This window comes from Sceloporus undulatus, chromosome 4 (assembly GCF_019175285.1).
Source record: "Sceloporus undulatus isolate JIND9_A2432 ecotype Alabama chromosome 4, SceUnd_v1.1, whole genome shotgun sequence".
NCBI classification, from domain to species: domain Eukaryota; kingdom Metazoa; phylum Chordata; class Lepidosauria; order Squamata; family Phrynosomatidae; genus Sceloporus; species Sceloporus undulatus.
The window spans coordinates 180,214,378-180,238,343 of NC_056525.1; the positions used below are offsets into that span (position 1 = coordinate 180,214,378).

The 23,966-nt window shown below is 39.4% G+C and overlaps 1 protein-coding gene across 5 annotated transcripts in view; it reads right to left on the reverse strand.

Annotated features, from left to right (window-relative positions):
- ZNF236 (zinc finger protein 236) overlaps positions 1 to 23,966 on the reverse strand; it is a 76,224-nt gene that overhangs the window by 39,337 nt on the left and 12,921 nt on the right. For all 5 annotated transcript variants that reach the window (XM_042463844.1, XM_042463845.1, XM_042463847.1 and 2 more), the window contains exons 7-19: positions 23,304 to 23,450; positions 22,451 to 22,522; positions 20,178 to 20,342; positions 18,573 to 18,798; positions 17,185 to 17,457; positions 14,827 to 15,030; positions 13,078 to 13,222; positions 11,812 to 12,072; positions 10,736 to 10,986; positions 9,624 to 9,725; positions 2,851 to 3,002; positions 1,797 to 1,897; positions 504 to 655 (exon numbers count right to left, since the gene is read on the reverse strand). In XM_042463844.1, coding sequence (XP_042319778.1) covers positions 504 to 655; positions 1,797 to 1,897; positions 2,851 to 3,002; positions 9,624 to 9,725; positions 10,736 to 10,986; positions 11,812 to 12,072; positions 13,078 to 13,222; positions 14,827 to 15,030; positions 17,185 to 17,457; positions 18,573 to 18,798; positions 20,178 to 20,342; positions 22,451 to 22,522; positions 23,304 to 23,450 — 2,251 coding nt within the window. The remainder of the gene's footprint in view (positions 1 to 503; positions 656 to 1,796; positions 1,898 to 2,850; positions 3,003 to 9,623; positions 9,726 to 10,735; positions 10,987 to 11,811; positions 12,073 to 13,077; positions 13,223 to 14,826; positions 15,031 to 17,184; positions 17,458 to 18,572; positions 18,799 to 20,177; positions 20,343 to 22,450; positions 22,523 to 23,303; positions 23,451 to 23,966) is intronic.

A 23,966-nucleotide genomic window follows, 5' to 3' on the forward strand; every position in this document is an offset into this window, starting at 1 on the left:
TTTTGGTTGATTAGATCACTGTGATACAGAAAATAATGCAAACCTGTGCCAAATATAAAGTATAGTGCTATGCACGCCATGATAGCTTTCAAGTGTTTCACAAATGTGTTGAGGGCCACCAATTATTTTTATTTAAAATAAAAGGGGAAGAAAAGCAAAATGTCTTCAGCTGGCACTTGCAGGACCTGGCTGAACCTCCAATGCTGGTGGAGTGGTGGAGTGCCCAAGAAACATCTACAAATTGGATTCTGACCCTACATGAGCCAGATTGGGCCCACATGTCAGAAATTCCCTTTCCCTGACTGTTCCTTCAGACTCCACAGCTTTAGATTGGGTATAATTCAAAACAGACACCAGGGACTCAATTGTCCCTGGTATCATCCAACAAAGTATCCAATGCATCGTAATGTTCAAGTAAGGACCCAATAATGTCTAGGACCCAGAAAAATTACAAGCCTGAAATTATTTTTTAGAGAAACTACGTATTACCAATGTTTTATCACCTGTATGTGTCTTCTCATGAGATTTAAGAACTCCAGAAGACACGAATCCTCGGCCACACAGCTGACATTTATAAGGCTTCTCCCCAGTGTGCGAACGTACATGCTGCTTCAAGTGGCTGGACTTCTTGAAACCCTTATTACAATACTCACATCTATTAAAAGAAAAGTTCATTTTGAATAAAACCGCAGGGCATCTTATTACCTGGTAAATAAGTGCAAAGCTTTGTTACTGCTTCTGGTATAGTGGAAGCAAAAATTGGTATTATTACACAAAAATACACTTTGCCTTAAATATTTCCCAATAAGAAATACACATTTTACAAATGGTCTGACAACACAGACCTATATTTATACAAAAATAAATGGTAAGATAAAAGAGATAAATGAATTTTCTTTACCACAAGTTCTTCATTTCACCTCACTTACACACACCAATTGCCTGCCTTCATTATTTCATCTTGTTTGAAAATCTCATATTGGAGTAAGACGAAGAGAATATTAGAAACTGAACAGATAAGTATATACAATGTGTTTACAAGTCATTTGTCACATCCATCTGGAAAATCCATCATGCTGTGTGTTATATGTGCAATATTATAAATAAAAACAGCTTCCTACTTTATGTCTTCTAGGGCTTTTATTAGGCCAATTATAATTCAAAAAACAGATTATTCTTTTCTACTTCACCTGATTACTCTAAAATATAATCCTAAAAATAGTAGATCTATAATGGCAGAAACCCAGAAAGAGACCTAAATCAGAAAATTAGAAAAAGGTTTAAAATTGGTAACCTGAGTAAGGGGCTGTACAGACCACCCCTGTTAGTGCCAGATTACAAGCGCAGAAAGAGCGCTGTAACTTTTCGATGCTCCTTTGGTGCTGATTCTAGATGCAGTGGCAGGGGAGCGCTGTGACACCTTGTGGTGCGGTGTCATGCCAGCCTGGGGCAGGGGCAGGGCATGCTTTGTATGGACTGGTCTGTACAGCCTCATGCTTAGCAAAGAATAATAAAAATCTCTCCACCTAATAACTACATCTTGCTCTACAGCCAAACCCAGCTCAGCCTGTAAAAAAGATGTAAAATCTCATTTTGGTATTAGGAATGTTTGCTGGCATTACAAGTCCCAGTGTATAATGCTGCTAGAACAAAAACGAACATCCTGCTCAGCTTGCCTTCCTTCTAATCTTGAGGCAAATGTATCCTACTGCTGTTGCAAATACAGGGATCTTCAAAGAAATCACCTTTTCCTAAGAGGATATACATAAAAATGGATAATCCAAAGTTCAACAGACCTGTAAGAACGCTTGCTCTGATCTTCATTATCTTCCAGAAACTGGGAGCGTTCAGTATGCAACTCAAGTTCATGTGACTGATCTTGAATTAGGCGGGTAGTCTAGGAATCAACCAATAATCTTATATTTATGAGTCCAATATTAAAATCCAACTATCTAAATATTTATGAAGAGATGCATCAAGTAGGACTGTGTGGCAACAAAATCTGAAGAAAAATAGTTCTTAAATTTCAAGGCTACATTCACAGGTAGCAAATGGGAGTGTCAATTTCTCTGATTTGGTTGATCCTTCACAATCATGAGAGAGGCTTTTCTTTTAATGCTGCTTCCCAGCCACTATTTGGTACCCAAATGCTCTGGAAACCATACTGTTTCTGTATCATTAGCAAAGATCTTTCCCAGGCAGAGATAGCTTGCTCACATCAATGTTCTGGTAAAATGTCGGATGGTCTGCTATATGCATTCCTCTTCTGAAAGCTGTTTGGAAACTGTACTTAGTCCAAAATACAGCTGCTAAACAGCTGACTGGGACCAACAGATTAGAACATCCTTTGTTAATAGGACAACTTTCTAAACACAATTCAAGGTATTAGTGCTGACCCTTACAGTCATAAAGTAGGATGTTACTTAGGACACCAATACCTAAAGGCACAATACATCCTGCACTGATGGGCCCACATACTGGGATCCTATTTGGAAGTGCTTCTCCAGGTTCCTCAACCCCCTATCTCCTGATCTAATATGGGAGGCAACCTAAAAGAAAGCCTTTGTCTGGCATCAATGCTATTACTTTCAGAATCTTCAGTGTACTGTAATGTGCGCTATTATTTATTTATTTTGTAATTTATCCTTTTTGTAAAAAACGCCTCGGAAGCTTTGTCCAAAGGCATTGCAGACATTGTTAAACAAGTAAGCACACACACACCCCAAGTAATTTGATGAAGTGGTAAAATCTTCTCTCGGGTACTAATAGAAAAAGAACTGTGTATTTCACAAAACAAAATAAATCACATATAAGAAAAAAATGAATTAAAACTTTTCAATAACTACTTACTACACTAATAGCATCTGGTGCAGGAACATGAAGAAGATTTGGTTGATGGTAACTTGTTGAAAGAGCTTGGGATTCAAGGGTGCTTGAATCCTGAAGTTGCTGTACTGCTGGAAACTGATTTGTCTGACTGTAGCCATCATTAACTGTAAAACCTGCCACAAGAAAAATCGGAACCCCTTATATTTTTATCTTTTATGTAACTCAGGCTTACCTATAGTACTGTAATATATTTTCTGAACAATTAAAGAACTTCACTAGAGAGCTCTTAAGTGCTCTTAAGCAGGAATGTAAGAAGAATGTCTTCCACATTATAGATCTAAGACTGAACAAGTTGTTCTGTCCTTTGCAGGTCTGGTAAATTCTAAGATTCCCATCCATTCTGAAATACAAAGTTGGAGATTTGGGGTCTTGCCACTTAAAATCCATGCCAGTAGTACTGCTGGGCCTCTGTAACAGCAGGCTAGCCATCAGCAGATTGGAGCATCTGTGGATGGCCCCATTATCGTCAATGGCAGTGCAAGCATATGGCCATGACAACATGGTCACATTCATATCGTGCATCTATTGACAATAACGAGACTTGAGGTCCCATGCTTTTTAGTATCTGCGGGGGGGGGGGGGGTCACCACTGATATAGAGGGCTGATTGTATGAAAATTTTCTGGAATTTACAGAGCCTAATTTGTGTGTTGCTATACCAACAAAGTAGTGTATCCAGCAATGCCTAGTGAACAACAAATATATCAGTAACTCAGAGAAAGTAAAAGTAATTTCCTCTTCACCTGGAATAAAACAACAAAGTAGAAAGATTCCAAATAATTACAATATCCACAGAATAAGGTCACTTAACCTTAATTTACTTTTTTAAACAAAGATCTCCACAAAAAACATTTTGAAGCTTCCTTTAAAATTTAGCTCAGAGCCATTCAAATTCTAGATTTGTTTTATGCATGCATGTGTCTAAGAGGTTGACCCAACTCTCTTTATCTACACTGGTATCACAGACATATAAAACAAAGCTGGAAGAATACCAGGCCATATAATGTGTTTGTGTGTGTGTCTGTGTGTGAGTGAGTTTACGATATAACAATCATTCTCAACTCATTCACACTCTCTGTTAAACATGCCATTTCCTAGTTGCTTGTAATATTTAAATAACAGATACTACTCTATGTGTAGAAAGAAGAAGACAAACTATCAGTACCCCTCACCCCATTTACACTCTACCAGAACAACAGCTCCCTGTAAATTTCAGATGCCTGAAAGGAGGGGAAAAAAGAACAAAGACCCTAACTTTAAATTTGAGAATTTGTCTCAGAGTGCTCAGGTTAACCTGGAGGTTTTCACCATGACAAATGCTAAGTTTGACAACTACATAATGGCTTAATAAGAAGAGTTGGCTCTCCATAGCCACAGATTCTGCATCCACAGTTTCAACCATCGATGGCTTGAAAATAGGGTGGTGGTGGTGGGGGGGGGGGGGAACCTTAATTTTGCCACTTTATATAAGGGACATAATTTTACTCTGCCGCAGTATATAGTGGGAATTGAGTGTCCATGGATTTTGTTATCAACATGGCATCCTGGAACCAAATTTCAACGGACATCCAGAGTCCACTGTAAGGCATGTATATAAAGTATCCAGATGCATTTCCCTTTGAAATCTCTTTGCTCCTTCCTTTACAAGAGCAGAACAAACCAGGAATCTGCAAATCTGCACACTATGACTGCTGTTTTGTTGTATGCCTTCAAGTCACTGCTAACTTATGACGATCCTACAGTGAACCTATCATGGGGTTTTCTTTGCAAGATTTGTTCAGAGGAGGTTTGCCATTGCCCTCACCTGAAACTGAGAGCATGTGATTTGCTCCAGAGTTGTAGTCCAACACTCAAACCACTACACCACACTGGGTCTTTAGGATTAAAGGATTCTAAATATATCAGAACATGGTGCCACTGTTGTTTGGAAGCCATTAACCACACCTCCAAGTTTAAAAATAATTTGATTCGATGGTTTATCTCATTCATAGAAACATACATACTTACATAAATATTAATAATAAACAATAACATCCTGGCATGTTCACTCATTCACAGGAAGGAAGTAACAAAGCAAAGATACAAGAGGAAGAAACTCAAGCTTCTCAAGAAACTGTCTTGACCTAGTTTTTGCTGCAAAATGTGCCATTTCTGACTACCTGGCACTTGACTTTCCACTATCTGATCATCACTTAATCTCCTTTGCTCTTACTTATACTCCACCTCCTCATCACATGGTTCAACGCTATTTTCGTGATCTTCAATCTGTTGACTCTAACCATCTTGGTCAGACCCTGGATTCATCTCTCTCTTCCCTAAATCTTGGGGATTCTGCTGTTTCAGCAATGGCTTTAACTCCACTCTTTCCTCGACTCTTGACCGCTTTGCCCCTGTCTCTGTACGCACTTCTTCCTCTAAGACTAGGCCTCAGCCCTGGCTTACCCCCATCATCAAGTTTCTCCGGTCCTGCTCTAGAGCGGCCGAACGTCTTTGGAGAAAATCCAAAGAGTGGGCTGACTTTATCCACTTCAAATTTGTTCTTTCTTCCTTCTCACGCGCCCTCTCTATGGCTAAACAAATTTATTACAAATCATTGATCTCCGCAAATGAGAGGCGCCCGCAGCGAAACCTCCCTCTCCTCCTGTCTCTTCATCATTCTCTCCTAATGACTTTGCTAATTATTTCATCTCAAAGATCACCACTATTCGCTCTGAGATAGTCCCTCCCAATTCTTCTTCTGCTTATAATCTTCTAACGTCCTCGCCTAAAAAAATTACTGTGTTTCCTCCTGCTTCTTTGGATGAACTCTCTACACTTCTGAACTCTTGCAAACCTGCAACCTGTTCTCTTGATCCAATTCCTACTCATCTTCTAATTTCTATAGCTCCTTCTTTTCTGCCCTCGCTTCTCCATATCTTCAATCTCTCTCTCTCTCTCTACAGGCTCCTTCCCTTCGGACTTCAAACATGCTCTCATTTCCCCAATTCTGAAAAAACCTTCTCTTGACCCCTCCTCTTTGTCTAGCTATCGTCCAATTTCTCTTCTTCCCTTTCTTTCTAAAGTTTTGGAACGGGTTGTTTATTCTCGCTGTCTTACGTTTCTTGAAGCCAACTCCATCCTCGATCCCTTTCAGTCTGGTTTCAGCCTAAGGCATTCTACTGAGACAGCTCTCACTAAGATTTCGAATGACCTTTTACAGGCCATTTACTCTGTTCTCATCCTTCTTGATTTGTCTGCAACCTTTGACACCGTTGATCACTGTCTCCTAATTGACATACTCTCTGACCTTGGGTTCTCAGACTCTGTTCTCGACTGGTTTAGATCTTACTTGTCTGGCAGATCTTTTGCAGTGGTTGCAAGAGGTCAGACTTCATCTCCTGTTCCCTTATCTGTTGGAGTTCCCCAGGGCTCTGTTCTGGGTCCCCTTCTGTTTTCTCTCTACACACTGTCCTTAGGTAAACTCATTAGCTCTTTTGCTTTCTCCTACCATCTGTACGCTGACGACATCCAGTTGTATCTTTCCACCCCTGACCTTTCTCCAAGGCTTGAACAGCAAGTTTCGTCTTGTCTCGCAGCGGATGCACCATCGGTGTTTGAAGCTCAACATGTCCAAAACAGAGCTGCTAGTCTTTCCTCCTAAGTCCACCCTTCAACACTCCTTTTCTGTCTCTGTGGACAACATTTCTATTCAACCAGTCCAGCAAGCCCGCAGTCTTGGTTTTATCTTTGATTCTTCTCTGTCGTGTATCCCGCAGATCCAGACCACAACCAAGGCTTGCCGATTCTTACTATACAATATTGCCAAAATCCGACCTTATCTCTCCGCCTCTTCTGCCAAGATCCTGGTCCATGCCCTAGTGGTCTCACGACTTGATTACTGTAATGTTCTCCTGGCTGGGCTTCCTCTTTCTCACCTCCGTCCTTTAATCTCTGTCCAGCATTATCACATCTGCCCACTGCTCTGACCACATCTCTCCTGTGCTGGCATCCCTTCACTGGCTCCCCCTCCCTTTCCGCATTCAGTACAAGCTCCTGCTGTCGACGTTTAAAGCCCTCCATGGGCTGGCCCCTCCTTACTTATCAGACCTTATTTCTCCTCACCTTCCCACTAGGGCCCTCTGTTCTGGTAGTCAAGGTCTGCTGTCCCAGCCCATGATTTCCTCTGCCCCATCTTGAATTTGCCCCTTTTCACTCGCTGCCCCTCATTCCTGGAACCTTCTTCCCCCACGAGCAAGAGCCATCACTTCTTTAACCAGCTTCAAAACGGAGTTGAAGACCATCCTGTTCAGAGAAGCATTCCCAGGCATTGCATAATTGTCACTTGCTACTTGATGTTCCTTTGTTGCCTGTTTTATTGAATCATTTCCTGTATTGCTGTGTCCTCCCTCCAGTCCATCTCCCCTGATCCAGGCCTTGGAGGTAGAGAAGAACTGTTGGCCCTCATCCCCTTCCCCTTCCCCGTTTGTGTCGTGTCTTTTTAGATTGTAAGCCTTAGGGCAGGGAACCGTCCAATTAAAAAGATTGTATGTACAGCACTGTGTAAATAAAGGTTAATAATAATAATAATAATAATAATTAGCTAGACTTATAGTCATACAAATCAGCCAATTTAAAGCACAGATCATAGAAATATTGAAAGTGCTGCCAAAGTTTATTTAATTCTGATGTTTTCTCATCAGATGCATCAAAAAAGGCATTAACGTCTTGTCACCTCTCACATTATATACTCTGAAAAATTTGAATGGAGAGATCAAGCAAAGGGGGAAAAAAGTCTTTATTTTTATAGTTTTTTGTGGGGGGTTTGGGCTATGTGGCCATGTTCTAGAAGAATTTCATCCTGACGTTTCATCAGCATCTGTGGCTGGCATCTTCAGAGAATGCTTGCCTGGAAAGGACTTGAGTATATATATTGTGTGACCTGGAAAGGCAGGAGTGATTTACATGTGTATTGTTCTATTACTAATGGCAGGCCTCAGGGTGGGAGGGTCTGCAAAAGAGGATTAGTTTTTGCTTGATAGTGCTCATTGTCTGCTGGGAAATTTCTCATTTGCATTTGTTGAGTCTTTATCTTGCTATTTTTCAGGACTGGTAGTCAAACCTTTAATTTAAGGGTTTCTTCTTTCCTATTGAAATTGTCCAGGTGTTTGTGGATTTCAATGGCTTTCCTGTGCATCCTGACATGGTAGCGGTTGGCATGGTCCAGAATTTCAGTGTTTTCAAACAGTATTTTATGCCCAGGATGGTTTGTGGCATGTTCTGCTACTGCTGATTTTTCTGGATGGCCCAGCCTGCAATGTCTCTCGTGTTCCTTGATTCTTGTTAGCACACTGTGTTTGGTGGTCCCTATGTAGACTTGTCCGCAGCTGCATGATATGCGGTAAACTCCTGCGGCTGTGAGAGGGTCTCTCTGGTCCTTGGCTGAGCAAAGCATTTGCTGGATTTTCTTTGTTGGTTTGTAAACCATTTGAAGGTTGTGCTTCCTCACCACTTTGCCTATTCTGTCTGTGACTCCTTTGATGTATGGTAAAAATACCTTCCCTTTGGGTGGCTGCTTGTCTTCACTCCTCTAAGTTTTCCTGGGCCTGGCAGCCCTTCTGATGTCTGAGCTGGAATAACCATTAGCCTGTAGACTGAGCCTGGTCCAAGTGCTTCAGTTCATCTTCCAAGAAGTGGGGTTCACAGATGCGTTTTGCTCAGTCTACCAGTGTTTTGATTGTGCTTCTTTTTTGTCCTGGGTGATGGTTGGAGTTCTTGTGCAGGTATCTGTCTGTATGTGTGGGTTTCCTGTATACTGTGTGACCCAAACATTGGTTCAGTTTGCAGATGACTAGGACATCCAAGAATGGCAGTGTTCCTTCCTTGTCTTTTTCCATAGTGAATTGGATGCTGGGGTAGATGTTGTTCAGATGGTTTAGGAAATCAATAAGGTATCTCATAAAGCTTTCAGATGAAATCAACCAAGAACAATAATGCCTAAAAAATTATAGTCCAGTAAAAAAAATTAATAAGAAAATGTTGGCAGCTTTCATTTTCTTGCCTCACTGTAGAAAAGAAAACGGTGAAATGTGAAGCACATATGAAGACAAAGGGAGAGGGTCTGCCATTTTAAACACTTGTATGCATATATACCCACCTGAAATTCTAAATATTTGAAGAGCTCCAAAAACTCCAAGAAAACTTCAAAGTAAGGGAAATTTGTAGAGGGCATTCCAAGTAGAACAGACATCTTGTACAATACAGGTTTAAACCATGCTTTGTCTAGCATAATTGAGTAACTTACATTTCTATGAGATGACTACCCTATGATAAAAAAGAAATGTTTTCTAGAAAAGTATAATTAAATTTGTTTTCTTGTTAAGGAGGACATGATCTGCACCAATGATGCAGGTAACTGAATTGTTGATTCAAACTTGCATTCCAATGAGTTCTGCTGGTGACAGAGGAAAGGGGTGGGGTGGATTTCACCAGTGCCCCTTCCTCTGACAACCCCCTGTGGTTCCTCCCACTCTGTTCCAAAAGAATCCTGGTTTCTTCTGCAACCAGAAAAAAGCCCCTTTGACTCTTGATCCAATCCACAGAACATAAAACCTGAGTCCATGGTTACACAGATTAGGCTAAGAAAATATAATTTATTGAAACTTCCTTCCTCAAACATGACATTTTAGAATGGCAACCACTGCATGTCTGTGTCGTAATTTCACAGCAACATAAACTCATATTTATATTTTTACGAACCTTGCGATAAAGCTTGCTGATCAAATGATTGCTGTGCTACGGTTTGCTGTGCAAACTGATTTATATTCTCTTGAAGTGTATGCTGGGATGTCACAAATCTGTCTGAAATTAGAAATATAAAGGTACAGAAAGCAAATTACATTAAAATTAATTTAACAAATTTTAAAAACAGGGTTTTTTAAAAAAAAATCTGGTTGTTAATACAATAATTGTAATAATACTTTAAAAATATTTTTCTAGGGCTTTATATTGCTTTGTGTAGTGGTATTTCACATATTCGTAATTTTATCTCAATCAATATATTATTTCTTAATGAGTTTATTTTATATGCAAGTTAATATCAGGCAGCAATGCATGCACAGCCTTTGTACTTCTTTGGTCAATGTGTTGCTTATACTTATTACTATATTAAACACACACACACACACACATATATACATACTGTCTTGCCCTCCTCTCTAACAGCCCCCTGAAGAAGAGAAAGCTAAATTCTCACAAAACAACAGTTCCCAGGATTCCCTAACACTGAGCCAGGGCAGTTAAAGTGGTCTCAAACTGGATCATTTCTTCAATGTGTTTTGGACCCCAGTCTCTCTTTCACTTTAGGTTCCCTAGAAATTTCCAGTTCCTTCTGCTTTTCTGCACAAGCAAAGACTGTGGCTCTTGCCATTCCTTTGCATCCCCATTCCTTCTGAAGAACAAAGTGGGGCGGGGGACTGTGACATCCAAATCTGACAGCAGCGGTCTGTCTGGCATTTTTTACTCCAACCAGCAAGAGAAAGAAAACACAGAACAAATCCTGGATTCTTTTTCTGAATTGTTAGAAGAGAAACAAGGCAGAGTGCTGACTACAGCTGAATGCAGACATCACATTTATATCTTTAAATTTAATGCAGAGTATGAGTTGCCTACCTAACCAATTTTCCTTGAAATTAAACAGTAAATTATTTATTATTGACTGGATCCAGACAAGTCACATTTTAATAATACTGTAATCAATGAGACATATAATCATGACAATCTTAAATTCCATTGATTTCAATGCAACTAAAGGGGGAACTCACTTAGCCTGCATCCAAAACCTATGTATTTTGTATGGTCTGAGTATTTACCTTCATCTTGATTTAATGGTTGGTCAGTCAACTGTGGCCTCAATTCTGGTTCTTCTGTGTCTACAACCTGTTGTTGGTCTAAGTCTAAAATAGCTTCTTGGTCTGTTGTGACACCTTCAGTTTGCTGTAGGTCTTCACTTTCAATCTCCACTTGCATCTGAGTGGAAACATGAATGCTCTGTTGATCTACTGTTGTATCATCGATTGAAGCAGCCTGCTGATGCTGCTGCAGCTGTTGTGCAAGCTCATATCTGAAAGAGGAGGAAAAGAGGTCTCTTGCACTTCAAGACATGAAAGAATACCATGAGCTGCTTTAGTTTTATATATCTAAAACCTTCATTACAACTTTACACATCATTATTCCTTCTAGACCAGTAATACACAACAAGAGATCCAGCTTGAGTGCTGGAGTAGGATTCTAAGAGACCACACTCTGAATCTCAATTCAGCCATGGAAGCCCAGCTGGTGACCTTGGGCAAGTCACATGGCAATCCCCCTTTGAACAAATCTTGCTGAGAAGACCCCATGATAGATTCATGTTAGTCGAAAATGACTAGAAGGTACCCAACAAGCAACAGCAACAATGCAGAAAACAGAATAATTTTCCCTGTTTGGAACAATGGACATACCAGGGCAATCCTGACTGCACACCTCAGGCCTTTTATCAATTAGAATACTTGTTAACATTCTGCAACATCATAAGTAACTCAGAAAAGGGAGGACGACAGTTCATTGCAGCCATGTGATTCCATAGCTCTACTAATTTAAAAGTAGGAAAGTTTCAAAAACTTCAGCCAGCATTTTTCTCATTATTTTTCCAGGTCTAAAATTTAATTTTTTTAAACCAGCTGAAACATTACAGCCCCAAGTATTTGTCTGTGGTTACACGTGACTCTTCAGGTCACTGCATTTAGTGCCCTAACAGCTTACCCAAAGACTAACTTTGAATTCCCTAATGGATTGTTTCAAATTCCAAAAGTGAGAATGCTGATTTTTAATGAAAGCCTGGCATAAATAAAATATCCAAGTGATGAATCCTGGGGAAAATATGTTTAGAACATTAAAATGTACATACCTATGTGTTTTCATGTGTTTTTTGCAGTTTAATGAGGTTTTGAATGTTTTTTGACAATATGGGCACATATATGGCCGAAGGTCATTATGGATACCCATATGCCTCCGCAGACTCCCACCAGTTGTAAAAGCGCCGTTGCATATGAGACACTTGAAAGCTTTTAATCCAGTGTGGGTTCGAATATGTGCTTTCAGCACTCCGGCAGACACAAAACCTCTTCCACACTGGGAACATTTGAATGGTTTCTCACCAGTATGTGATCTTTAAAACAAAATTTAAAAAATAGAAAAATGAAAGGGAAAGCTAATATGTACCAGGGTTGAGTTCTCAGGGTTATTTTTTTTTTAAAGGAAGTGGGGAATCTGCTACATTTCCCCCAAAATTTTACCATCAATAACAGACTGAAGAAAACATTACAATTTAGAAGTGGGAACAGTAACAATGCTCCCTGTTCAAACCATCCACAGACCTTCCACACCCAATCAGCATATTTAGCACTTTGAACTCATGTAGGATGTTCCTCTCCATCCTTGGAGGTTACTGCTCCCTAAAGTTGTCTGCATATCTGTAAGCCTGGTGAGAACTTGAAGGTAGTGCTTATGATTTATTTAGTTTGTTAGTTACTGGATTTATATCTTGTGCATTATCTATGGCTGGATCTGAAACAAATACTTGTATATATTAAAATTATATAAGATAATTAAATATTGCTTCATTTATGTAGTACATTTCTTTCCCACCTTCCCATCTAAACTGCGTCTACACAGAACTTCACAAACCTCACTTTAGCAGAATACAGTGTGCCCTCGCCTTATGCAGGGATCTCATTCATTCATCCGTTCCAGACCCCATGCATAAGGGAAATGCCGCCTATGTTCAAGCTCCATTCATTTGAATGGGGTGTGCCCCTGTGGCACGGTGAGCACTATGGGTGTGCATCCCATTCACCATGTTAGGGCTTGCCGTCTGTGTGACCTCAAGTTCGCGTACAGCAAGCCTGCATACGGCTTGGGCGCGCTGTACAATGTCAGAATCATCTGGGGGTAAGAGAAGTGCTTTTTTTTATTCCCAACCAAATGGCTTTGTGGGAAAAGAAAAAATACAATAGTATTTCTTGCAGCACTATTTCCACTGAACATTGTATGCCTTTGGGATGCAAAACAAATTACTGAATACGTAAGGCAAGATGGGTAATAAGGTAAGGCAAGCAGAGACAAGACAAAGAAAGAATTATTCACTTTTATGTTTAATTCTGCATGAATTTACCGGATATGTTGTTTAAGATGGCATGATTTTTTGTAAGCTCTATGACAGTAATAACATTTGTATGGCCTGTCTGCCTCATTCACAAAATTGTTATTGAAATAATTTTGGAAGAATTGGCTATTCCTTGGGATTGGCTGGATAAGACCTAATGAGAGAGAGAGAAAAAAGAAAAAGATGGAACATTGGGTACTAATTCAGAAAGATTTGTTGACGTTTTTTTTAAAAAAAAGTAACACTGTCTAGCATATTCTTGCTCCAAACAGCAGTAAAGCATTTCTCCCATAATCATATCCTTCCTTAATGCACACAAAACTCTCAGGACAAAGGAACAATTATGGGTATCTTTGCATGACATGAAAATCCTGACTTGTCTTGAATGAGCATTTGATTGCTCCTGTCTGAAGCAGAGGCAGCCAAACAAGCCACAGAATTTTATTCTTTAGTTGGTGTTCTTCATGCTCTTGCAGTAGGCAGCTTCACTTCTCTGGTTTATTCCCTCCAGGCAAACAAGATAAGCAAACCCTGGATTCCTTCTCTAGTTTGTTGAGAGAAAAAACAGAGAAGAGAAAGAGTCCAAACTAAGGCAATGTGATCAATTGAACAAACATGGAGCTAAGATTTGTGGCTTCTTTAGCTTCTTAAACCCCAAGCATGAACAACCAAGTAGTACAGGATTCCTGAAATCCCTGGTTTAGTTACACATCCATGCACCCTATTTGTTCACCATGCTTTCTAAATTAGAAAATTTGGCCAGTATGAAATGGAGGGCATTTCATAGTGGAACAGCAGAATCTAACAAACATGTCAACCCTTTCTTGTGTTCCCCCCAAAAGAAAGGGCTAGGAAACCCTTATATGTTAGTTTTCAGGAAAGGCGGAAAGGTCCAAGTAAAGAGGGAGAAATAAATTCTATTGCATTAGCACTATATTGCCAATTCAAAATTGGATAGACCATTGTGGTCCAAAACATACTGCAGAAATAATCCAGTTTGAGACCACTTTAACTGCCCTGGCTCAATACTAGGAAATTCTGGGAATTGTAGTTTTGTGAGACATTTAGCCTTCTGTGTCAGAGAGCTCTGGTGGCACAATAAACTACAATCCCTAGGATTCCCTAGCACTGAGCCAGGGCTGTTAAAGGGGTCTCAAACTGCATTATTTCTGCAGTGTGTTTGGAACCTAGATAGTAACATCTTAACTAATGCTTATACGTAGAAATTCCTTTTGTGTCTATCTCAGGAAATCACTTTGGGGACAATGGATGAGTTAAGTAGTGTCAACAGAAAGTATTAATGTTTATGTTAAAGACCAAATAAACTATCATTAACACTTACTATGGTCACTTAAAACATCAAATAACCTAGTAGTGACAAGTTAACAGTTCAGGCTCCAAGTATCATCTTTTTGCCACACATATCATCTTGCATGAAATTTTAAAATTCTAGAATTGCTTGTCCTTTTATAATTTATACCCAGAAATGAATATCCTGTCACAAAACTGTATCTACCTAGCCACTGTATTCTGGTGGTGTTTATATGAACTTTATTATGTGTACATAATAAAGTTCATATATTATGCTATCAGTCACATCCACAGGTCATGATTTTGCATATTATCTACATCTATCTAAAATGTATTATGAAAAAATAAACATGCCTAATAAGACACAGCTTTCACACTAATGATCAGCAAAATATAATTTAAAAGGATTTTCTTCAATCTTTTCTTTGTATACTGTATGTGTTTTACCTAAATCTGTGATGAGGATAGGTTCTTGCAAAGGAATATCAGGTACTGGCACACTGGTCTTCCCTATTCGAATTTTTGCAGGTTTACGTTGATGTCTCATTTTTCTTAGTTCAGTGTGTTTAAAGTGAGACGTGATGTGCGTCTTTCTGTGACCTGAAGTTCGAAACTTTTTATCACAGTGGGGGCAAGCGAAAGGCCTAATCCCTAAAAATAATAAAATATTAGTTCTTTAATTTTCTATAATTCAAACATTACACTAAAAAGAATTCATTTAGCAATTTTGCTCTATGCAGCATCTATACATAACTTATGAAAATTTCCAACTGCCAAGGATTGTTCAGATATACTATCCTACAGCAAATGCTAAACAAAATTTACATCACATAAACATTTGATTTCACACATTTCTTTCTTATACTCTTCTATCCAACATATGCATTCTCAAAGCCAGCTCCAGCTGTGCATAGTTACATATAACTAGTTGTATACACTACAAAAAGGAACATGCATCTAAAAGCAATGTAGTTCACATTGATATCTGAATTTGGATATATATCTCTGTAAAAATGTATCAAAACTTATAAATATACAGATATGTCTATTCTCAAGACATTTCCACATTCATGATTTAAATATTAAAGAATATTGGAAATGTTAATTTGTTTGTATTTTCATCTGTAGCCTAATCACATAATGGCTGCATCTGGATGTCATACTAAATGAGGTTTATCAAGATGTGAACAAACCATTGTTTGATGAGCTGATCATGGCTTAATGAGCAAGCCAAGCCTTCCTGTATTAAATTTCATCTTCTTAAAGGAAGAGTTTTTGATTAAACATAGGTTTTTATGTCACTAAACCAAGCAAACTGTGGTTAGTCCTAACCATGGTTAGATTCAAAAATCAACTGCAAACTATCGCTACAGAAGCTAGCATGTTAACCCTTGTTAAGAATAACAACATTTGAGGGGTTGTATTAACAGCAGAAGCAGGGGCATCACTAAGAGTGTGTGTCACTAAGGGGCCCACACCTAGTAACACTTCAGAAGAAGATGACACCTGTCCATCCTCTCACTTCAGGGTGAGAAAGGGTGAGTTTGCTCTTCCTGGCTTTGCTATAGCAGTGGCCTCTTCCTGAAGAGGAAGCCACTTCTGTGGTGAAGGAGAAAGGCAAGTGCACCCCTCCCGGCTTTGCTATGCCAGCTGGCTCCTCCTATAGATGGAGCTGCTGCTGTGGTGAAGATGAGCAAGCTCTTGAGGGAGTTGCCACTGTGGCAAAGGAAAAAGGTGAGCATGCCCCTCCTGGCTTTGCCACAGAATGGCTCCCTCTTCAGCATGATGCTGCTGCCGCCACCACCACTGTGGTGAGGGAGAAGGGAAAGCACACTCCTCCCAGCTTTGCTGCACCTGCAGCCAACTCCTGATGAGCGAAGGAAATGACGAGTGCACCTCTCTAGGCGACCTTCTCCAAAGAAGCTGTCACTGTGGTGAAGGAAAAAGGTAGGGCACCCTTTTGGCCATTACTGCCCCCCTGGCAACCCCCCCCAGCACTAGGTGATACAAGGTGTGGGGACTCTACTGAGCAGAAGTAGAAGCTTCTAAAATGTTCTTCACAGCCACATTGGAGGAGAAAAGTCTAGCAATAGCACTTTATATTTCTATACCACTTCATAGTAAACTAAGCACTCACTAAGCAGTTTATAATGTGTAAGCCAACTGTAAGCCATCTAGGAGACACCAAGCTTGTTCACATCTCTCTAAACTGTAATTTAGTATGCAATTTTTAGCAAAAATACAGTATAACCAATGCCTGGTGGGGCAATCGTTCCATCAGCCCTTCTTCTGCATATTGGCCATAGCATAAATGTATAAAATCTCAAACACCCGTAACTCCAATTTCTGTACATGCAAGTCATTCATTATTGTGCTGATACATATAAAATTAAGCACATATAGTTATGTTATATGCTGCTTGACTTTGCTTCTAATATTACTAACATGTACATTTTCAATTCTTTCTTTCTTTTTTTCTTGCTAAGTTACAGTAAATACCTGCAGAAATTTGAACTGTTTCTACTTTTTCTATTATTGACATAAACAATAATAAAAATGATAACACAATTTTATACTGGTTTACTTGAAAATAGACTTCCATTATCTTCAAATGGGCTCAGTGTGCAGAAAACTACTGCCGGAGAAATTTTTGTTTTTAAACTGTTAACAACAACAACAACAACAAATCCCCACACGACAATAATGTCTAATGGTAAAAGGTACTACAGGTTTTAATCAGTTTCACCAACACTTTTCTACTCTACATCAGCATGCAATAGTGGAATTGTAACTGTGAAAGCCTACCTGTATGCAAACGAATATGCACTTTTAAACTTCCTGAGGTAGAAAAGCACTTCATACAGTATTGACACTTAAAAGCCTTAATTCCGGTGTGTGTCTTTATGTGTGCTGTGAGAGTACTCTTTACAGCAAAGGCCCGGAAACACTGTGGACATTTAAATGGCTTTTCATGTGTGTGAATACGAATGTGTCGGACTAAATCACTGGGTTTTTTAAATTCTTTAGCACAATATGGGCAAATATGCCACCGTATTCCATTCTCTTCACGTATGGAACCTGAAATACAATTTGAAACAGATACTGTAAATACATTTTTATAAGCATAAAATGCTATCAGTACAACAGACTCAAGTATGAGAAATTAGAATATGAAACAAAGAAATCTCAAAGAAATTTTTGAAGAAATCTAGTATCTCTCCTCAGATACCTCCAATCATAGATTCAAAGATTCAAACATAATTGTAAAGGAGGTAAAGATAGCTTTAGTCACAATACAAGTTTACTGCAACAGAGAAGGGGGGAAATGTATAAATCTAGGTCAATTCTGGGGGTAAAAATTGTGGATTTTTATCCGACCCATGGGTAAGTTGAAAGTTAGACTTCAGCAGGAAGTCCAACTGGGGATAGGCTGCAGGACAATCGGCCGCCCTTCCAGCCTCTCCCCAGTTGGGCTTTGTCCCGTGGAGGGAGCCTGCATGAGGATTGACTGCAGAGCGATCAGTTGCCCTTCCCAGATTCTCCATAGCTGGGCTTTTTCCCAGAGAGGGAGCCTGGCTGGTGAGAGTCTCAGGACCTTTGACCTGTGTATAAGTCAACCCCATTTTTGGGGTCAATTTTTTGACCTAAATTTTTCGACTTATACAAGAGTATATGTGGTATGAAACAGTGATATTTTGCTAAAAGAGTTAAACAGTTGTTATATTTTTATGATATGGAATATCTGTTCACAGTCTGTTCACAAACTGTCCTGTGTACACCCTACTGAAACAAACAGGAATTGCTCAAGAATCTGTTACACAGAGGAAGAACACAGCTGTTAAATCACTAGTTTCTGTACATCAGAGACATGTCCTAGGGCAAGGGGGAAAAGGAATGAAAAACTGTTTTCTCTGCACTTCCCAATCCCTGCTGTATTGCTTTAGCAAACAAGTACTAACTATTAGCTGAATATTTTCACATCTCACAACCATAGCCAAGACAGGAGGATCTAGAAACTGTTATCCTAGTCTAATTTCAGTCTTTTTCCTTAAAAGAATCTGTCTCCTAGTGATTAGAGAAGAGAATGTCCAGTCTCTGGATTAATAAATAGCAGAAAGGAGCAACAGAAGCAATTACAATACAGTATGAGGTACAGCACAATCATTGTATATTGTGAGCAATTTCACTATTACCAGGTAAAAATTGAGACTTTTTCTTCAGAACCCTTTTCTCTTTTTTATCCACTTTATCTGGTTTTTCTTGCTCTTTGATTTGTTCCATATTACCAGAATCGACTTGATGACTGGTCAGATTCTGAACATCTGTATTTTCATCCTGCGTTTGAGAAGTCTTACTTTCACTGTTGTCAGCATTCACTGAAACGGGGATTGAAGAGAGCCCACTATTTTCCAAGGCTTGCTAAGACAAACATAATGAATTAAGCTGAGAGCAAGATTCGCAAGTACTTCCAATAAGCCTTACTTGAAAAATCAGGCAAGAGTACAATAAATCAGTTTTTCAAGGAATATCATTTAGATTACTTTAATCTTCCACATTCCAGAAACAAAAAACAAAATCCACATTGGGGCAGTATCATCATTAGGCCAAACAAATGTCACAAGAGTATACAAGATTTCAGGAGAACATGAAAGTTTTACAGTATTTATGGAGCTTTCATTTTTTTCTAACAAATATATTGGCCAACTCTAGATGGGCTATGGAAACCCACTGGGTGACCTTGGCAAGTCACATTTGCTCAGTCCTGGGAAGGCAAAGGCAAACCCTATCTGAAGAAAAACCCATGATATGCCTTAGGGTTGCCATAAGTTGGAATTGACTTGAAAGAACACAATATGAACAATAGATGGGGGGAGGGTGTTAAAATGAATTTGAGTATTTTACAAATTTCCAAACTCCTTAATTAGTACTTTTGTTTCAAAGCACATTTTGATACCCAAAGCAACTTATATTTAATAGGTGTTTATATTTTTCTTCTCTTTCTGTAATGCATATTAAATCTTAAGTTAACAATATCAGGAAGTACTGAGAGCCAGTGTGCTGTAGTGATCCGAGTACTGAACTATGACTCTGATGACCAGGATTCAATGCCCCACTTTGCCATGAAAAATCAGCTGTGTGACCTTGGATGAGTCATACTCGCTCAGCCTCAGGAGAAGGTAATGGCAAACCTCCTCTGAACAAATCTTGACAAGAAAACCCCATTAGGTCGCCATAAGTCAGAAATGACTTGATGCCACACAGCAACAACAACGATCAGGAAGTACTATACATTGAAGACTTGCTGTTACCATTCTGACAGCAATGTTCAAACCTAAATGATATCTGTCAGCAGTGCTTTGATTGTGTATTCCTGCATGGCAAGGGGTTGGAATGGATGGTCCTTGGGGTCTCTTCCAACTCTATGATTCTATGATCCTTACACACACTAGCTCCACACAAACTAGCAATCTCTAAATTCAGCTCTTGCTAAGGCAGTCACAGATCTAAGTGAAGAAGAAAACAGCCATGGGCAGTCTGCCCTCAACCTTCTGTATACAGTGCCTTTCCCTTCTAAATGGGGCAGATATATATCACATGGTCCTATTTTAATCTGTAGGAATAATTAAGAAACTTCAAAGTTAGAGGCAATTTGGGGACCATATCAGAAAAATAATTAATTGGCTCAGTCACTAATATTGAGAAGCTTAAAATATTATTTGGCTTTCCTTATTGAATCCCCAAAAGGCTCCACACCATGGTCAAAGGTGAGGAGGCAAATCTAAAATAGGTTATTTTACCTGCAAAATGTCTCTGTTGATTCCTACAGCCATACTGAGTTGTTGACTAGGTTGCTGGGATTGATTATTTTCCACTGGCTCTGACAATTCAAGGAGCTGTTGAATAACATCAGTGACAGACTGTTGACCTTGATGTCCTGCAACTGACGTTACTGGATTTTCTGTCTATAGACAAAAGAAATGTAGCCTTGAATATGCAGGTATCAAATTCAAAGGAATTAAATATGTAGCATATAATTGGTGACTTTTTAGAACATGAAATTGGTTTCCTTTGGCAATAACTACTATATATTTGTAATACAGTGGTTCTTCCACTTTTGCAGCTTTGAAACTCATGAATTTGACTATTCATGAGTGTCATGCCACATGTGTGCGCACTCCCACTCCTCCTCCCTCCCAGGCTTTCCCCCTTAGAGCCCAGGAGGGAGGGAGCAGCTGGAAGGGATGCACGCACTGTTCTCACCGCTCCTCTGATGTCTCAGACAGCTCAGGCAAGTTATCGGAAGCATCAGAGGAGGGGCAAGAAGAGCTTGCATGTGAGTCCCCTGCCTCCCTTCAGCTTGCCTAAGCTCTAAGGAATCAGAAGGGAGGCGGGGGCACACACGCACGCACACACACTCTTCACCTCCCATGCCTTATTCACACATTTTTTACTTTCACAGGGTTCTCGTGCCCCTAACTCCTGCGAAAGTCAAAAGTCAACTGTATTTGAAAAATATTTCAAGATTAATAGACTGCTCTGTCCCCTGAGAGACTGCTCCTATGATTTCAAATCTAAACAATTGTTCCAAATGTAATTACTCCAGTATAATTGTATACATGGCTACATAGAAGTAAGCCCAGTTAATTCGGTGGGACTTACCCCAAGACAAGTACATTTGGCCTGCTGTATCCATGGATTCTGCATCCACGAATTCAATCATCCATAGCTTGTAATTATTGTTTTTAAAAATCCAAAAAGCAAACCTTGATTGTGCCAATTTATATAAAGAATAACATTTTGCTCTGTCTTTGTATATAATGGGGCTTGAGCACCAACAGATTTTGGTATCCACGAGGAGTCCCCAAAACAAACCATAGCAAATAAGTGGGCCCATGAACCCTTCCTCCTGTGGATTCCAAAATTTGTACATGCTCATGTCCCATTACTTTGGACTTGGAAGCCAGATGTAATAATTACACTGCATTAACCTGTATTACCAAGGGTGTCATGTAATAATTACACTGCATTAACCTGTATTACCAAGAGTGTTTGTTTCTCCCCTACACATACATACACACACACACACACATACACAAATAGAGGGTTACTTTTTTTTAAAAAGTGTTTAAAAGAGGGCACATTTGTTTTTGTTTCAACATCACTATGTTTGTTTCTCAAACAGCTGGGAATAACAGCAACTCTCTTTCATATTCACATCCACTATGCTGGTCCAAGCACAGACAGTGGCCCAAAACAAACAGGCCAAATAAAACAGCTTCTGGACACTTCTGGGGTGTGGCGTTTAGATGACACAGACCCCCAAAGTGGCTGGAAGCTATGCTGAGGCTGCACTAACAGGGGGAAAGCCAGCCCTTTCAGAAGTAGATTTAATTCATTCCTGCTGGTGGCTTGCTTCGGGAGCACAGTAGTGGCCCACTTCAGAAGTGGAATGTGTTGTTGCCATGGTCCTGACCCAATCGTGACCGGAACAGCCTCTGGCCACTCCTTTATGACCATCTGCTTCAGGCCAGACTATCACATAACCTTTGATCAATTACATGAAGCTCAACTTCCTATTCATAGTTTACTAGCTGTGACAACACTATACTAGACTAGAGCAGTGGTCCCCAAACTGTGCCCTTTAAGAGATTTTAGACTTCAGCTCCCAGAAGCCTCAACCATGTTGGCCAATAGTCTGGGATTCTGGGAGCTGAAGTGCAAAATCTCTTAAAGAGCACAGTTTGGGGACCACTGACTACAGTCAGACCCTACCAAAAATAAACCAGCACTATCAAAGGTCACCATATTCATTTCTTCTTAATTATTATACATACAGAATTACCCTAGGGCTAGGCACATCCAAACTATTGGATCAGGGCAATTCTGCTCTTGGAAGCTGCAAAAAGTTACTTTCACTGAATGACAGTAATAGGATCCAAACTAGCAAAACCCAGCACAAAGATTTCTAAACTGTCTCTGAAATAATTACATGTCCTTAACCCAGAATAAAAATGTGGAAAGTTCTATGTCATATCAATGACACAATTAGTTTAAGAATAAGAATACTTACATTTTTCCATTTATTATCAACAGGCTGCAACAAATTAACTGTTGATAATGTCAGAGGCTGAGCCACACTATCCTAGGGAGAAAAAGCAGGCATTAAGCTAATGGACAAAAACAAAATATGAAAATATAAGATGTTGCAGAGCTAATTACAAATATATTAGCCAACTGTAGATGTGTATGTGTATGCATGAATGTGCACAGGCACACGGCGAGAGAAGAGGTGCTTCTTATATTTTCCCAATCAGCCACCCCTCTACGCACTCCACAACAGCCACTGATGGTGCCCAGAGCACGTTTGCAAAATTCCAACAGGCAGAAAACTGATCTCTGATTTGAATTAGTAGAATTTCTATGGTTAAAGGGATCTACTGAGATCTGTTTGACAAGGCAAAATAAAAATAAAAGGAACAAGGTTTGTTCTTGCCAAACCATTCATATCAGTAGACACTAAAGGAAAGAAATCCCTGGTGGAGCTTGCCCTACCTAGTTAAATTAAATTTAGCCAGCGTAGTGTCATCATTTGACTAGTGGATTATGACTCTGGAGACCAAGGTTCAAATCCCTGTTTGGCCATGGAAACTCTTTAAGTGACCTTGGGCGAGTCACATTTTCTCAGACTCAGGCAATCAAAGGCTAACCTCAGCTGAACAAATTGTGCCAAGAAAACCCTGTGACAGGCTCACCTCCAGATCTCCATAAATTGGAGACTTGAAGGCACATAACAAGTTAAAACAGAAATTGCAGATCCCGATCCCAATCTCTCTCACACCCTAGGTGAAGCGGCAGATGATATACAAGTGGACAAAGGTATTCCAACTTCATTCTACAAAAAGAAATAAGAGTGCAAACGGTACCGTTGTAATATGCGATGTTTCCGTTGTAGAACTTGTTATGTTTTGTGTACTACTCATATGCATCTTGCTGATATGAGTGTTTAAGCTGCCTAAGCTTTTGAAGATACAACTGCACTCTGTACAGTTATATGTAGGACCATTCTTCACCTTTAGGAACATAAGAAATGGGAATTGCTTAGTCTTAAAACTCTATATTCTATAAACTATATCATTGTATCTAATATTAACTTAAAGACACTGTTTTATTTTATAGCCAAATGAGCCATCCAAGTTGCTTTATAAATGAACTCAAAAGGCAAACATGTTTGAAAATTTTCAGCCATATCCACAAGCATGTAATATGGCATGATCCAAATAATAATAATAATAATAATAATAATAATAATAATTTTTATTTATAGCCCGCTTTTCCAGGGTAGATCAAAGCGGGTTACAACAAGGCAAAAGAAATACAAAAACAGAATACAAGACATACAATATAAACATCATAAAAACAGCTCATTACGTTTAAAATACTATAAAATACAACAGCATAAAAAACCAGAAAAGGACTACTGTGCTTGACAGTTGAATTTAAACAAATTAAATCAATTAGGTTGTCATAAAAATGCTGTAATTGTTAAGAACAAAACACACAGAAAAGCATTGGGTTAATGAGCTGGA